Source organism: Balaenoptera physalus (genome assembly GCF_965194825.1).
Source record: "Balaenoptera physalus genome assembly, chromosome: 20".
Classification (NCBI taxonomy): domain Eukaryota; kingdom Metazoa; phylum Chordata; class Mammalia; order Artiodactyla; family Balaenopteridae; genus Balaenoptera; species Balaenoptera physalus.
The window spans coordinates 1,808,081-1,823,819 of NC_138901.1; the positions used below are offsets into that span (position 1 = coordinate 1,808,081).

At 45.7% G+C, this 15,739-nt stretch overlaps 1 protein-coding gene and 1 long non-coding RNA gene across 2 annotated transcripts in view; one reads left to right on the plus strand and one right to left on the minus strand.

Annotated features, from left to right (window-relative positions):
• GNA13 (G protein subunit alpha 13) overlaps positions 1–8,717 on the plus strand; it is a 47,664-nt gene extending 38,947 nt beyond the window's left edge. The window contains exon 4 of the mRNA XM_082441946.1: positions 8,132–8,717. Within this exon, the coding sequence (XP_082298072.1) occupies positions 8,132–8,251 (120 nt within the window). The 3' untranslated portion in view covers positions 8,252–8,717. The remainder of the gene's footprint in view (positions 1–8,131) is intronic.
• LOC309650503 lies at positions 83–15,160 on the minus strand. Its single transcript, XR_014257596.1, has 3 exons — positions 14,534–15,160; positions 13,538–13,758; positions 83–8,188 (listed from the first exon to the last, which is right to left on the minus strand). It is a non-coding gene; the product is annotated as an uncharacterized lncRNA (long non-coding RNA).
• Positions 15,161–15,739: the final 579 nt, after the last annotated feature.

Below are 15,739 nucleotides of genomic sequence, written 5' to 3' on the forward strand. Positions count from 1 at the left end.
CAGTTGGCAATCTGACTTTATCTCTCTTTCCCATCATTTCAGTACATAAAGTTACATTAATTACAGATGATCTGTCCATGTGTTTGTGCTGCTGGACAAAAAGTACTGTTTTTTTTTTTTCTTTTTTTTTAGTGATAGGACACAGGTTGGCTTTTCAATGTAGTAAACATGAGGAAAGGAGGGACTTGTACGTGAGTGGTGTGTACATGTCCCCCTGTTCCAAATAAAGCAAGTGATAGTACATACTCATTTTATGGTACGAGGTTAGGGCTTAATAAATTTATAGAGAGATTAAAGTGTCAGTCTAAACCGGAACATTTTAAACAAGTTGAACTTTATGGCCTTTTCAAGTACCATCGAGTTGATACTAGCCTTAGGCTGATAAGTGATTATTAACATAATTTGAAGTACCAGTGTTTGTACCACTAGCATTCTTATGTCTGTACTTGAATGTATAGTTAGCATTTAAATAACTCTGTTCATTCTTGTGGCATCTAGGTCTAACCATCTGATTTCAAATGCCAGAGCTCATATGGAACAAAAAAGTGTTAATGATAGGGCAGTAATTTCTGGGTTGGTAAGAGATTTTGCGACCTTTCCAAAACCACATTACCTTTGATAATGATGAAAATGTCCAGATGGATGGAAGTAGGGACCCAGTATGCATACATTATCAATCAGTGAAGGTCATGATAGAAGTATGCTACTTACTTGTTCTCTGATTTGGGTTTGTCTTTGGAAAGCTTGTTTATAATATTTCTTGCCATAGTAAAAGGGCTGCATTTGTTCTCAAATCATGCCTATTTGATGGCTCTAGGAGAAAAACAGAGAGGGGGCAGGTAGGGGTCAATTCTTGGAAAGTATATGTAACAGTGCAACAGACGATACCATTTACCCTTTCTTTACCTCTTACTTGAAAGCAGAATCGCAAAATGTTTAAATGGCTTTTCTCTACTAGTCTAAAGGTGGAGCTCATTTACCACGGAAGCCTTATCAAAAAGTCTATTTCATAACAACCTCATAGATACTGTACCTAACAAAACATGATTTGTATTAGCTCTGTATGAAAGTATTTGTGGCTTAGGATTTTTTATACATATATCTTTTTATAACTTTCCCGGAACTGAGCACATTATCTGATACTGTTGTAAATTTTTTTTCTGTCAGTGCTTTAGTTCAGGATTGGCAATAAATTATTTCTACAGGAGGTCGGAAAGTGGAAAGAATGGTTTGATTTGATAAAATGAGTTGCTAGTCATCCAGGCTTTTTACTTTTGTACATATTTTGCAAAAATTTTGCCTCTTGCTATTAATATTTGCTTTGTAAAAATTACTGACGTTTAATAAACATTTATAAACTATTCCATACTATGATGTTATTTAAATCTGATTAAATGTCAAGTGTAAAGCAGACACTTAATATTTGAAAGCAGAAGTTTCACCCAGTGACTGAAAGCACAGAAATCGCTCTTTTGTCAGATCTCCAGCGATACTTTGACTTAGTCTATAAACGTTTCCTCACTGAAGACGGAGATGTGGGCTTCAAGAACGTTCCCAAACACTTGTTTTGATGTGGGAATGGGGAACACCCACTTTTCTCTCTGCTCCTCTTAAAATCGCTGAAATTGCACTAGGGTGTCTCTGGGCTCACGATTTGTCCACCTGCAGGAGTAATGCTGCTGTGTCTTTTGTCATCAAAATAGCGTTTTAAAAACAAACCAACATGTTACCACTCCTTTTCTTGTTTCAAGAAACTTTAAGATGATGATTTACAGAAAAATTGCAAAGATAGTAGTTTCCCTGTACTCCACACTGTTGGCAATAGTTTCCCCATTTACCGTCTTGCATTGTACTAATTAACATCTTGCATTATACTAATTCACCATATTGGTTCAAAATTAATGAACCAATATTGATAATTTATCCTTAAGCCCATACTGTCTTCAGATTTCCTTAGTTTTTCCCTGTTGCCCTTTTCTGTTCCAGAATCCATCCAGGACACCATCTTACATTGATTTGTCCTGTCTGTCTGAGCTCCTCTCGGCTATTACAGTTGCTCAGGCTTTCCTTGTTTTTGATGACCTCGGCTGTTTTGAGGAGGAGGAATGCTGGTCAGGTATTTTGTAGGTTGTCCGTCCGTTGGGATCAGCCTGGTATTTTCCTTGTGATTAGACCGGATTCTGTGTTTTGGGACCACAGAGGTAAAGTAACCACTCTCATGAAATCACGTCACTCATCTTTTCCCTTTGCAACTTCAGCTAAATTAGAAGCTGTTAAATAACTTTTGGTATGTTTATACCTTTTCTTTAAGTGGCGTTTATGGGAAGCTGAGCGTGTGCTTTTCTTCCCCAAAGCAGAATGAAGGGCCCTTTCCCACAATCAGAATTGCAAAGCAGGTGTGAATAAAGTTCAGTGGTGATGGCTATAATCCAGGACTGGTTGGTTCCAGGCCTTTCTGGCAAAATAAAAATTGTGTCCAAGGCCTCACCTTTACAGTGAGATTTCACTCTTGGTCCCAAGAAAAACAGATAGAAAAATTGGGGCTTAGAGGTATTTACAAATCTACGAATACCTACAAATTTGTAGATTGGAAACAGGTCATTAAATTAGCCTTTGTTAGACTTAAGATCTTTTAAAATGGAAACTAAACTCACTTGAGCATTTGAATCCCCCAAAGGAAACCAAGAAGTCTTTACAAAAAAAAAAAAAAAAAAAGCTTTTCTTAGGCTCTTGTTGGAACAAGAGAATATTGATTTGTCGGCGGAAACAGCTAAAAAACTATTGTCCACTAAAGTGCTGGGCACCATCACAGAGCCTTGGCATGAGATGCTCTCAAAATGACCTGTTCCATTGCCCACAATGTGGGTTGTTGAAAGAGACTTTGGTCTCTTGAGAATGCAGGAAACTTGCAGTTCATAGGTTAAACCAGAGGTTTGTTTGGTGACGGGAAATTTGGCAAATCCTCAGAAAAGGAATGACTTGGGCATTGTTTTAAAAGACGTATTGTAACTTTCCCTCGGAAGTGAGTGGGGCCCCTGGAATACAGCATCGCAGCTAGAGGAAGGGATATCTACCGAGCGCTGTCACCTACACTTCTCAAGCATCCATTTTCCGAGTCCACCAAGATGACCGAAGGCTCAGACAAGGGTTCCATACAAAGTAACTATTCAGGGCAGAGGGTTAAGCTTCTGTGCTGGCCCCAAGGATACAGAGGGAAGTTATGTCCAGAGTGAACATTTATACTGAGTGGAGGTGTGTTGATTTATCTTTTCCCCATGAAGGAACATGATAGGGAAACAAGCAACAAAGTCTTTTTAAAAGTCAATCATTCTTTTGTAATTAAGTCCACGGCGGCTTTAGACTTGGGCTTGATTTCCCTCCCCTGTCAAACGTGCAAGAAGAGAGAGTTAACTCATAAGATGCCACGAGGTCAAACACCACTGACCTCGGGAGAGGAGAAGTCGAGTTGTTTTCTTTTTCTTTTATTCTCCATGGAAAATCCCAGTGCTTGCCAACTTGGGGATTTAAATCACTGGTTTCATTTAAGGCCGGAACGAGTATATCGAAACTTTATCCCGAAAAAAAGAGCGTCACGGTGCCCAGGGCTCAGCGGTACTGAGGAAATTCCACATTCGAGCTAGTGTTGTCCAGGCGGCCCTTGCATGTCTGCAGCAGGTTATAGTTTGGGGGAAGATGCTATAAATCGGGGTAAAGGACGATGACGTTCCAGACCAAGGGTGGGTGCCCAACTTTATGGCAATAATGAGCGTCAGCGTAACACAGGTGCACTGGACAGCGTAGCCCTCTCGAGAGCGCATGAAACAGAATCATGTTCAAACCCCTGTCCAACATTCAAGGCATCAACCGCCCTCTCCAGCCAGCCTACGCGTCCGGCTTCCTTCACACCAGCTGAACTAGGTAGCTGTTCTCCCCACGTCTCGCCTCTCTGGTTCTCCTGGCCGTGGGCCAAATCCTGCTCACCCTTTAAGGCCTGGCTCTGAGGAAGATGGCAGGATGTCTACCACCTCGAGGCTGGAGCCGTTTCTTCCTCTGTGTGCCCCTCCCATCCTACCCCTCTCTTCAGGGCACTTACTGTAGAGCGATTTACGTTCACGTCTGAATGCTTCTGCTCGACGGTGACACGAATCTGACGTTGTTACACAGATGCTTTTGCTAAGCTCCCTGTGTGCCCGGCTGACACGTCTGACTGTTCCCAAGAGGCACCGACACAGGGTCTGCTCCTTAGAAGACACTGTCCAGTTGTGACAGGAGCCTGAGTGGAACCAGCCTGAGGAGGGGTGGCGAGAACTTGGCCCTCCCGTGTGGACAGGTGGCCCTTGAGTGGACGGTCACTAACTTAAGAAGCTGAAGATTAGACCAATTATCTGGGAAATAAGGAGCTTGAGCTCAATGGTGTCCACGTTCTTTACTACTTTCAGATTCTTGGAAACCTTCTAGAATATTCCCACTTGCAACAAAAATTGTTCATAACGTAATATAGTATTATAGTCTATAATACAAAATTCCGGGAATTCCCTGGTAACCCAGTGGTTAGGACTCGGGGCTTTCACTGTCGACGGCGCAGGTTCAATCCCTGGTCGGGGAACTAAGATCCCGCAAGCCACTCGGCGAGGCCAAAAATAATAATGATAACACAAAATTCCTATGATAAGGTCTTCAAATTTTCCTGAAAAAAAAAAAAGTAAAGAGGGACTTTATGGGGAAATTTTTAAGTACGTGTCTTTGAGGACCCTAAGGGGAACTCGGTAGGTTTTTGGAAAGGTGACCCCCCCCCAGTGTATTGTTATTTTTTTCCTGCACTGTTTTCCTCATGGGGAATGTCCTTGTAACAGTCCATAGACATTCAAGAGTGTGGTGTTAGTCTTTCTGAGGTGTTGAAAGTCAGGATCTGATAGCCTCCAAAACTCACTGGAGCATTCAGATATGTGAAGGTCAGATTCATTCATTTTATGGTCATTATCTTAGTTCAGCCTGCTATAAAAAGTACCATAGACTGGGTGGCTTACAAACCACAGAAATACATTTCTTAGAGCTTGGGAGACAGGGGGTCAGAGACCAGGGTTTGAGCAGAATCAGGTTCCAGGGAGAGCCCTCTTCTGGTTTGCAGACTTACCCTCACTTAGCTGGCCTCTTCCAAGGGCACTAATCCATTCATCAGGGCTCCACCCTCATGACCTAATCACCTCCCGAAGGTCTCACCTCCAAATACCATCACATGGGGATTAGGGCTCTGACATATGAACTTGGAGGGGATGTAAATATTCAGTCCATAACAGTCATCATCAGGATTGGTTTCAATCCAGCTTGATTTCCGCCTTTTTTTCCCTCTAAGAAGGACTTGTTTTTTGTTTGTTTTCAGTGATCAGTGCAGGGATAAGAATCCAGCAGCTCCTGAGTATCTTCTGTCTAACACCTTTTTTTGGTATAAACTTTCTCCATATAATACCAAAAACTTTTGGTAAAAAGAAAAAAAATTGCCCCAATCTTACTAGGCTATCACAACCACTGTAAATAATTTTAGTGGTTCTGTCTAGTCAGTTTTCCCTATATATGATTCATTAACATGTCATTAGCTTAAGTCCCAATGATAACTGTTTTAATTTTTTTTAATTTTATTTATTTATTTATTTTTGGCTGCGTTGGGTCTTTGTTGCTGTGTGTGGGCTCTCTCTAGTTGCGGTGAGCGGGGGCTACTCCTCGTTGCGGTGCGTGGGCTTCTCATCGCGGTGGCTTCTCTTGTTGTGGAGCACGGGCTCTAGGCATGCAGGCTTCAGTAGTTGTGGCATGCGGGCTTCAGCAGTTGTGGTGCACGGGCTTAGTTGCTCCGTGGCATGTGGGATCTTCCCAGACCAGGGCTCGAACCCGTGTCCCCTGCATTGGCAGGCGGATTCTTAACCACTGCGCCACCAGGGAAGCCCACAACCAACCCATTTTAACACGAGAATACATTAAGAGGGTTAAGAGGGTTTCAGTCATTCACTTGCTAGTAAGAATTCATAGCTGCTTAGTTTGCTTTCCATCTAGCCTTTGTCTGATATCAACTGCTCTGAGGAAATGGAAGTCTGATTGGTCGGGAGGTTGGGAAAGGTGGGGAGTTTGAGGTCTCAGAGCCCCCCCGCAGGAGAGCAGCCCAGAACAGATAAGGCAGATTGGGGAGGAGGCTGTGATCCAGGGGGTTAGGACACTGGACCTGGATGCCTCAAAGGAGATGGGAAGATGGAAAAGAAAGTTAACCTGTGTTTAAACTGTGCTCAGAGCCAGGGCTCTATGGGGAGAGCAGGAGCTGACTTGTTTTCTCTCTCCTGCACTGCAGACAACCTGCCCTCAAAAACTCAGAGCCCAGGTACAGTAGGGGTTGGACTGTGTAATGACGCTGAGAACCCAGGCACTCTGAGAAGACAGTTTCTAGGGGAAACACATCCTGCATCCCAAACACCCAGCTTATAAATGATCTTCTGGACCCTGTCCTACTTGCAAACCAAGGCTTGATTTGCCCGTAACGGGCCAGCTCCGGCAGTGCCAAGGGAGAGAGGCCATTAGCAGAAATGAAAAGCAAACTAAAATCTTTTAGTCCATTAGGTTAAAAGGGGATTTTTCTAACTTTTATTATTTATGATTTGTGACTTCAGTTACTGTTTCCCGGAACAAACAAAATGTTACAGTTCTACTTCAACTTACTGGAGCAAATAGATGCTTATCATCAATCACACTGCAAACTGCGAAGCAGTCCGTCACCACGGCCTTTGGTGCTGTGGCCTCTTTCTGTAGTTCTTTGATGTCTTGTCAGGCAAGTTATTTTCTGAGCCTCAGATAGTTTCCAAAAAGCTGCCACAATCTGTGTGTATGTGTGTGTGTGTGTGTGTGCACATGCACGCATATATATACACACAAATGTGTGTCTATATCTATCTATCTTGCAAATGAACATAGTAAACTCAGTGAAATGAGCAAACGCAGACTTTGGTTTTTACTTTAAGAACGTCACTCCCTGAAAAATAGGAACTGGGGTCCCAAGGATCTCCTGTGGGTGGCATTTAGGACTCCTTGGGTGGGAGCTAAGAAAGTGAGCAGGAGGGGAGGAAGAAGGCCGGGTCCAGTGACCTCGGGACCCCTGGAGGATGCCGCGATCCCACACCCACCCCGGCCACCCCACCCACTGCCCCGGCCTCTGCTGAAGACGGTCACACAGTCTCCGTGCTGGAGCTGCGTCTGAAATTTACAGTTTTTCTTTCACGTTCCCCTTTTTCAGTCTCCAAGAAGGTGGGGGGGAGGGGATGAACGAGACACAAATGAAAGAGGAAGTGTCTCAGCACTAAGGAGACATCCAACACCCCACTCGACCAGTGACCTCGGTGGAAATACCGAGGACATCCTCTGTGTCCTCTTAGACCTTCTGGGGGCGAGGGCAGCTGCTGCCCAGAAGCAACCAGCTTCCCCCTGGCCAGGTCATCGGGGTCACCTGCCTGGAGGTAGAAGAAACTCTGGGGTGGGTGCGTGGGGCGTTGGGGCCGGATGTGCCCGAGGCGGGGAGGCCTCCTGGCCCCCGTGTGACCCTCAAGGCTTCTTCCCCACGAGCTGCAATCCACTGAGCTCCCGACGTGGGGAAACCAGGCTGTGCCCACGGAGGTGCCATCCGAGGGGGACCATGAGTCCAGCTCGCTCTCCAAGTCGGACAGCTGCCCCCCCACCCCCCATGAGGGCAGCTGGTGCTAACTTAGGGACAGGGGAGGACTGACAGCCTCTGAGGGAGAGGACAGATGTGAAGATGGAGGGCAAAGGCTGGTGCAGAGGAAAAAGGAAAGTATCGCCAGGGTGATGCCTGAGTGGTGAGAAAGCACACATTTCTTACGCCATGTAAAAATACGTTTCTACCGGAGTCCACGTAACGAAAGACAGTGGTGAGACGTGCTTAGAATAGACACATTCGAAAGGACAGGAGAGTACACAAAGGAAGAAAATCACTCCTGGTTCTGCCCAGAAATAACCTGGGTGAACATTGGCTGAACCTTCAGACTTTTTCATGCTGTGCGTTTTCCAACATAATTGCAATCATCCGAGACCTCCAAACTGGTACAGACTGGCTTTTCAATCCATTTCTCTCTTTTTCCAGAAAGAATTCTCTGCCTCTGAGGATGTTCATCACAGCATTGTTTATAATCTGGAAAACCTGAAAAGCGAATGTTCATCGTTAGTGTTTCAGTCAAGCAGTTATAATCTCCCAGTAAAATAGAATGCAGTCATTAAAAAGATTGATCTCATGCTGTGATTCACATAGAAGGATGTTGCCAAGATCTGGCTGAATTTTTAAAAAAGTTTTCAAAACAGTATATATCACTTGAGCCCATTCATATAAAAACGTGGGTGTCTGTGTGTGTAAGGATGTTTGACAAAATATTAATAATGGTTCTCTCCAGAAGGAGGGCTGTCTGGCTGTTTACTTTATATATTTTTTGTACCATTTACATATTTTTTGCAAGGAACATTTACCAGTTTTATGTTTTTTAAAACTATTCATTTTGAGAAAAAAATTTAGGTAAATCTATACTTACTGATATCAAATATATCCACTATAAAGTGAGTGAGGGAACTCCCTGGTGGTCCAGTGGTTAAGACTTGGAGCTTTCACTGCCATGGGCCCAGGTTCAGTCCCTGGTCAGGGAATTGAGATCCCACAAGCCACATGGCACAGCCAATAAATAAATAAATAAATAAATAAATAGATAGATAGATAAATAGATAGATAAATAGATAAATAAATAAATAAATAAATAAATAAATAAATAGTGAGTGAAAATGAGAGGAGATACAAAACCTATACACAATATGGTACCTTTTTGGTATTTAACATTTCTATACACAAATTGGCATACTTTATATATATAATCTGCGAGTACAAAAATATATACATTACAAAGGTTAAGTATGAAATTTACATATCCACTTTACACGTGTATAACAAAGCAAGTTTGTTTTTTTTTTTAATAAATTTATTTATTTTTGGCTGCGTTGGGTCTTCGTTGCAGTGCGCAGGCTTCTCATTGTGGTGGCTTCTCCTTGCAGAGCACGGGTTCTAGGCGCACGGGCTCAGTAGTTGTGGCGCACGGGCTTAGTTGTTCCGTGGCATGTGGTAGTTGTTCCGTGGCATGTGGGGTCTTCCCGGACCAGGGCCCGAACCCATTCCCCTGCATTGGAAGGCGGATTCTTAACCCCTGTGCCACCAGGGAAATCCCTAAAAGCAAGTTTAAAAACTTGTCATTGTGGGTGCTTTTTTATAAAATCATGACACTGTGTTATATCTTAAACAATAACGATATTTCCACGGTGAGGGTGGGCAGTATCTCGGGCTGAGTCTTGGAGCAGGAAGACTGGCCAGTGCAGGACAGTCCGGAGTGAGGGAACAGCACGTCCCCAAGGAAGGCACAAAGTCACAACAGAGTGGGCACGTTTGTCAGCCTATCGCCCCTGGCATCTGAAACCACGGAGCGCTCCCTCCTTCTGAAATTTCCTCCTGGCTTTTCTGGGTCACTGTCTTCTCTGGGCTGCAGTGGCTCCAGTCAACCAAACAGGCACTGGGGGCCCTGAGGGAATGAGGCACTGGACAGCGGCCTCGGTTGTGTCGGGCGGGGACTGTAGAGAACACAAGGATTCAACCGGCCTCGTTCGTAACATCCTGGAGGCTCAGGCCTGGGCACCGCGGGAGACAGAACCTAGAATCTGGGTCGGTGGACTTGCGCTCGAGGTGAGACACCCCCCCTCCCCGCCATGGCCTGTCTCAGATGAGATACGCCACCTCTCTGAGCCTCAGTGTCTTTATCCATAAAATGGGACAATAAGAACCTTACCCCATAGGGTTGCTGAGAAGGTAGGATCCAAAGAAGCTGATTCCAGGAAGGACAGACAGCCTGACAAAACCCCAAAGGCCAAAACGCCAAGCCCTGACATTTCAACAGGTCAGGTTTTGCTAAAAAGCCCGTGCTCACGACAAGTCCTTGTGATACATCCTCGTGGTCAGACGTGTCGGTCACAGGTTCTAATTATGGAAACTCTCTGACAAACAGCCTGTTGACATGAGTCACCGGGTGGTTTAAGTCTCAAGGCCAAGGTCTCTCCTAAGAATGGTTTGCAGATATGTACATTCTTGGGAAAAGACAGCAGTGGTTCGTAATCGTTTTCATCCAGGAGGATGAATTTACAGTCCAGAAAGTAACAGCCTTCTGAAACACCAGGTGGTAAATATAACGTCCCAGGGTCTCCCTCCTCTGACTTTCCTGACTTTCCTTCTCTCGTATTTGCTTCTGTTTGGAGTCCTTTCTTTTACGTACACACCTCTGTTGATTCAGGATCCGGCCTGGTAACCTGGGTAAATTATTTCAAATGGCAGTTCAAATAGCTTCAGTCCACTTGTAGAACACAAACGTGAGAAGAGTCTCCTTAAAGTAGGGGATTCCACGAAGGGACCTCAGAAAGGATTAGGCTTTGGTCGATGGGCCCAGGTGGGGAAGGGCATGAGGACGTTACTTTCTCTCAAGGGCGAATATTTCTCCTTCCTAAATGTATGCATTTCCTCTCTGGAGGCTTCTTGAACTTGTTTTCCGAATTGTCACACTGAAGGCTCTTCTCTGCGGGATTCTGTGGCCTGGCTGTTAGAAGCACAGACATAGAAGATTCCCCAAGACCTGGCTGAATTTTCTTTTAAAGTTTCAAACAGTGTGTGTGTGTGTGTATATATATATATATATATATATATATATATATATACATACACACACATATATATAACTTGAGCTTATTTATGTAAAAACGTAGGTGTACCTGTGTTTCAAGAAGTTGTTTGCTAAAAAAGAAGCAGACTCACAGATCTAGAGAACAAACTAGTGGTTTCCAGTGGGCTCTGGGAGGAGGGGCAGTATAAGGGTGCGGGAGGGAGAGGTGTAGCCTATTGGGTGTAAGACAGGCTCAAGGATGTAGGTACAACACGGGGAGTATAGCCAATATTTTGTAATAACTGTAAATGGAAAGACCTTTACAAATTGTACAAAAAAATTTAAAAATTGTCCTAAAAACATGTTGGCCAGAATGTTAATCATGGTTAATAATCATGGGAAGCAGCCACGGGTTTACGTCCCAGCTGTGCCCCTTATGAGGGGTTACGAAACCTCTCTATTTCTTTGTCTCTGAAGCTGGATAGAGAGTTAGTGTGACGATTACGGAGCATAAAGGAAGCACTCCATCAATGCTGCCCTTGGACCTTGAAGAAACGGATGCTGCCCTTGGCTGTAGCAGAGACCCAGAAAACAGAGGGCACTAGTTGAAGTAAAACACAACTTACTGACATTGGACGTCCCATGGGGGTGACCCGGCGCGTGGAGAATGGATCAGAGTCAAGTTCACAGAGAGAATGGGGCGGAAAAAAAACCAATGTCATTTAGCTGCCACCCTCAGAGGTCATAGTTCCCAGGTCAGCACATTCACTCCCCACGAGGCACAAGAAGCCAAATTCTAACAATTCTTCCTGGGAAACCCGGGGAATCCGTTGGACGACCCCAGTGGCCCCTGCCACCCAGAGACATGAGGGGTCAGAGCCGCCCCGGACCTCAAAGTTGATTCTCCTGGACAAACTTGGAGAGAGTGACCAAAGCTTGTCTCTTTGACCCTCCACTTTCTGACTGGCCCATTCCTAAGCTATGTTACAAGAGAAGGTTTAAAGTGGTTTTGTCAATATGCTTTTCTCGTATTCTCCAATTACATCGTCTTGCTGAAGGACCCACGCTGACTTCTTAAGGTGACTTGACTTTGCTCGAATCCGCACGTGTTAGTTTCATACGTTAACTCTCCAGGTAGGGTTGCCAGATACGAGACAGGGTTCCCAATTACATTTGAATTTCAGATCAACAACGAATAATTTTTCATGTATGAGTATGTCCCAAATATTGAATGGGACGTACTCAGACTAAGAGATTATTTGTTGCTGCTCTGAAATTCTAATGAACTGGGCATCCTGTCTTTTTCTTTGCTGTATATATCTGGCAACTCTCTGTCCATGGGAGATCTTATTTCCCTCCACCCAAGTACTAGCCAGGCCCGACCCTGCTTAGCTTCTGAGATCAGAAGAGCTTGGGCTGGGCATATTCAGGGTGGTATGCCTGTAGGCAGTCCCACTCCTGGGCATATACCTGGAGAAAACCATAATTCAAAAAGATACATGCAAAAAAAAAAAAAAAAAAAAAAAGATACGTGCACCCCAGTGTTCACTGTAGCCCTATTTACCATAGCCAAGACATGGAAGCAACCTAAATGTCCATCGACACATGAAAAATAAAGAAGATATGGTAATATATACAATGGAATACTACTCAGCCATGAAAAAGAATGAAATAATGGCATTTGCGGCAACATGGATGGACCTAGAGATTGTCATACTAAGTGAAGTAAGTCAGACAGAGAAAGACAAATATCACATGATATCACTTACATGTGGACTCTTAAAAAAAGATGTAAATGAACTCATTTACAAAACAGAAGCAGACTCACAGACATAGAAAACAAACACATGGCTGTGGAAGGGGAAGTGGGGGGATAAATCAGAAGCTTGGGATTAACAGATACGCAGATAATAATAGATTGTTATTATGTATATATAAAATAGATAATCAACAAGGACCTACTGTATAGCACAGAGAACTTTGCTCAATATTTTGTAATAACCTGTATGGAAAAAGAATCTGAAAAAGAATGGATACATGTATATTTATAACTGATTCACTTTGCTGTACACCTGAAACTAACACAACATTGTCAATCAACTATACCCCAATATAAAATAAAAATTAAAAATAATAAAAAATAAAACAAACAAATAAAAATCTTATTTCCCTGTTTCCAAATTCTTGGAGGGGGTGACCTCGGGGATGCTTCTATAACAAATATACGGTCCTGGAAAGGTAAGCACGGTCATTCTTTACGCACAAAGACACATTTCCACACAAACAGCAAGTATTTCCCCATGCGAGGCCCGGCTTTGCTGGGTGGCTCCAGGAAAGAAGAGGCTGGTGGATCACAATCTTTGCCCTCAGGGAGCTCGCAGAGTAGACCATAGTGCAATTAACCACAAAAACCAGAGCAGAGCACAAGAGCCCTGCGGAGGTCTCCACGCCTTCCCAGTTCAGAGGAGAGGACATGGCATTGGCTTGATGGGGCCAGATGGAGAAAGACTCCTTGTTGGGGTGGCATTTGGATGCTCCTTAATGTCACTGAGTGGAAGGAGTGACTTAAATGCATGCAAAGTCGAGGGAGAACACCATGCATACTTGGTGGCTTCTTTGGGCAGAATGTAGATGACATCAAGAGACAAAGAAGGGGAAGTAAGTCTGGAAAAAGGAGGTGAGGTTCAAGAACCACACAAACAGAAAACAAGCCAAGGAAAGAACCCAGAGTCACCCCCAACTTTTTGTGTGTATACTTTTCAAATAAGGAAGTATTCCCAAATGTTCTCTTGGGAGAGGAGGTGGGGGCTTACCTAGTCCTTCGAGGAGAAGGTTTCATCCCATCGAGAGTGAGTTCCTTTCACAAAAGGTTGCTCCTGTGGGTGAACTCATTCCTGGGGTCCAGCGAAGGGTATGAGAGAGAATCAGGTCTGGCCAAGTGACGTCTAGGCAAAGGTGGCATGGAAGACCACATGGATATCGCTCACTTGACAGATTAGATACAGTCCAGAGAAGCTGGCCAGGAAATGAATTTCTGAAAAGTAAATTTATTTCCCAATTTTTCAATTAAAAAACGAGCGTCCTGGGCTCTCAAACCTAATTTGCTCATTTCTTATGTGACCTTTAATTTAGCAAGTGTGTGAGCTAAAAACCCTGGTGAGACTCAGTTTTCTCATCTGTAAAATGGGAGTGTGGCCCAAATCACTACGTTTTCCTCTGACTGACCCAAAAGAAAGCTCTTGGTGAGGGAGGGGTTGGCAGGATTACAGGCCCACTCGGAGGGCCCCAGGGCACCTGCAGTTCCCTTAGTCCCTTCTTGATAAGACAATGTAGATGAAGCAAGTCCTAGGAGCAAGCCAGCCCACAGGAAGTGTACTGAGGGGGAGAATAGCCCTCCATCCGCTGAAGAATGAGACTGCACCTGGAAAGATAAGGCACTTAGAGTGCTTGTGACAGTGAACACTACAGGCCTGCAATGGACCACACCTCCTGGTTATTCATGGCCTCTTGATGTGCAAAGTACCCATCCTTGAATCTGGGCTGCTTCAAGCAGTAGAACGGGACAGGGGTGACTCTGTACCGGCTCTAGGCCAACATCTTAAGGAAGCTCGGGGGATTCTGCTTTTGCTCTCTTGGGAGACCTGAGCTACCACGTAACCTGCACCCTGTATCCTGTTGGAGAGGCCACGTGGAGAGGGAGAGGCCCTGGGCTCCGTGGAGAACCGAGGACCCAGCCGGACGTTTGCCCCTGTTACAGGCCACCCTGCCACCCCTCCCACGTCCCCACCCGACCTCCACTTCTGGGTCACCTGACACGGGAGCGGAGCAGCACCTCAGACGTTCCACCCAGACAGAGACCAGCCACCCAGTGGCCTTGCTTAAATTCTCGACCCACAGATTTGTGAGCAAATAGCATCACCGCTATTTTCAGCTCTGATGTTTTGGGTGCAGCACTGGGTCACGAAATCCCACACTCACAGGAAAGGTACACCATCCCCCCCCAAAATATGTCAGGAATCTGTGCTGTCCAGCTGGTCGGGTTTCTCAGGGTCAAAAGAAAGGATGTGTAGAGTTTAAACCACAGGCAGGAGCACTTCCTATTGGGGACCAAACAGGAATTCCCTGAGGGCCCCAGGTTCCTGGACGCTGGGCTGGGAATGGGTGACAGCCCCCGGGGGGTTTCTCAGCTCTTGCTCAGACCATCCCTGGGCTGAGGGACCCGCCCAAGCTTTGTTCAACCCTGGCTGTGCTCCCCCAGAGAGACAAGGACACGGGGAGCTGTGTTCCGGGGAGGTTTGGTGGGGACCAAGTCGGGGGTCCCTCACCTCCTGGGAAGCAGCAAGAACGAAAAGAGATAGGAGGTGGGGAGGGGGGATGGGGGAGGTGGGAAACCGCCCCACTCAGCAGCAGAGGCAGCTCTGGGGGCTCCTTCAGTCACCCCAGGACAGGAAGCAGGACAGAGAGTGGCAGGAGGGGACCCACCCGGATGGGGCCTCCATTCAGGGCCTGGACCGGGGGCCAGGGCTTCCCAGGCAGGGGCAGGCCTGGGGCTCTGAAGGCAGCTTACACTTCCACGGGGTCAGGAAGGGGCAGGATGCTGTGTGCCCAGGGACACCCCCGAAGGTGCAGAAATAGGAGCATGCTGCCTGGGACAGGAGGACAGGTGAAAAACGAGAAGGCCAGGCCAAGGTGGCATAGGGACCAGACTGCGATGGAAGGCTGGGCCCGGGTCTGGCCCATCACTGACTGTCCAGCAGCTGGCACGCAAGAGATGCTCAATAGATGTTTGCTGAATAGAGCCACAGAGAAAGGACGGGGGATCGTCCTCAGGAAGAACCTGACCAGGATGAGCAGCTGTGGTCGGAGGGCATCTCCCGGGCCACGGGCTCTGGTCCAGCCTGGGCATCACATCGCCAGGTGACGTGGGCAAGTTGCCGCCTCTCTGCAGGGCTCAGCTCTGTGTCTGTGAATCAAAGGTGTTAGGGGAGAAGCTTCCCTTCTGCTCAGGGACTTGG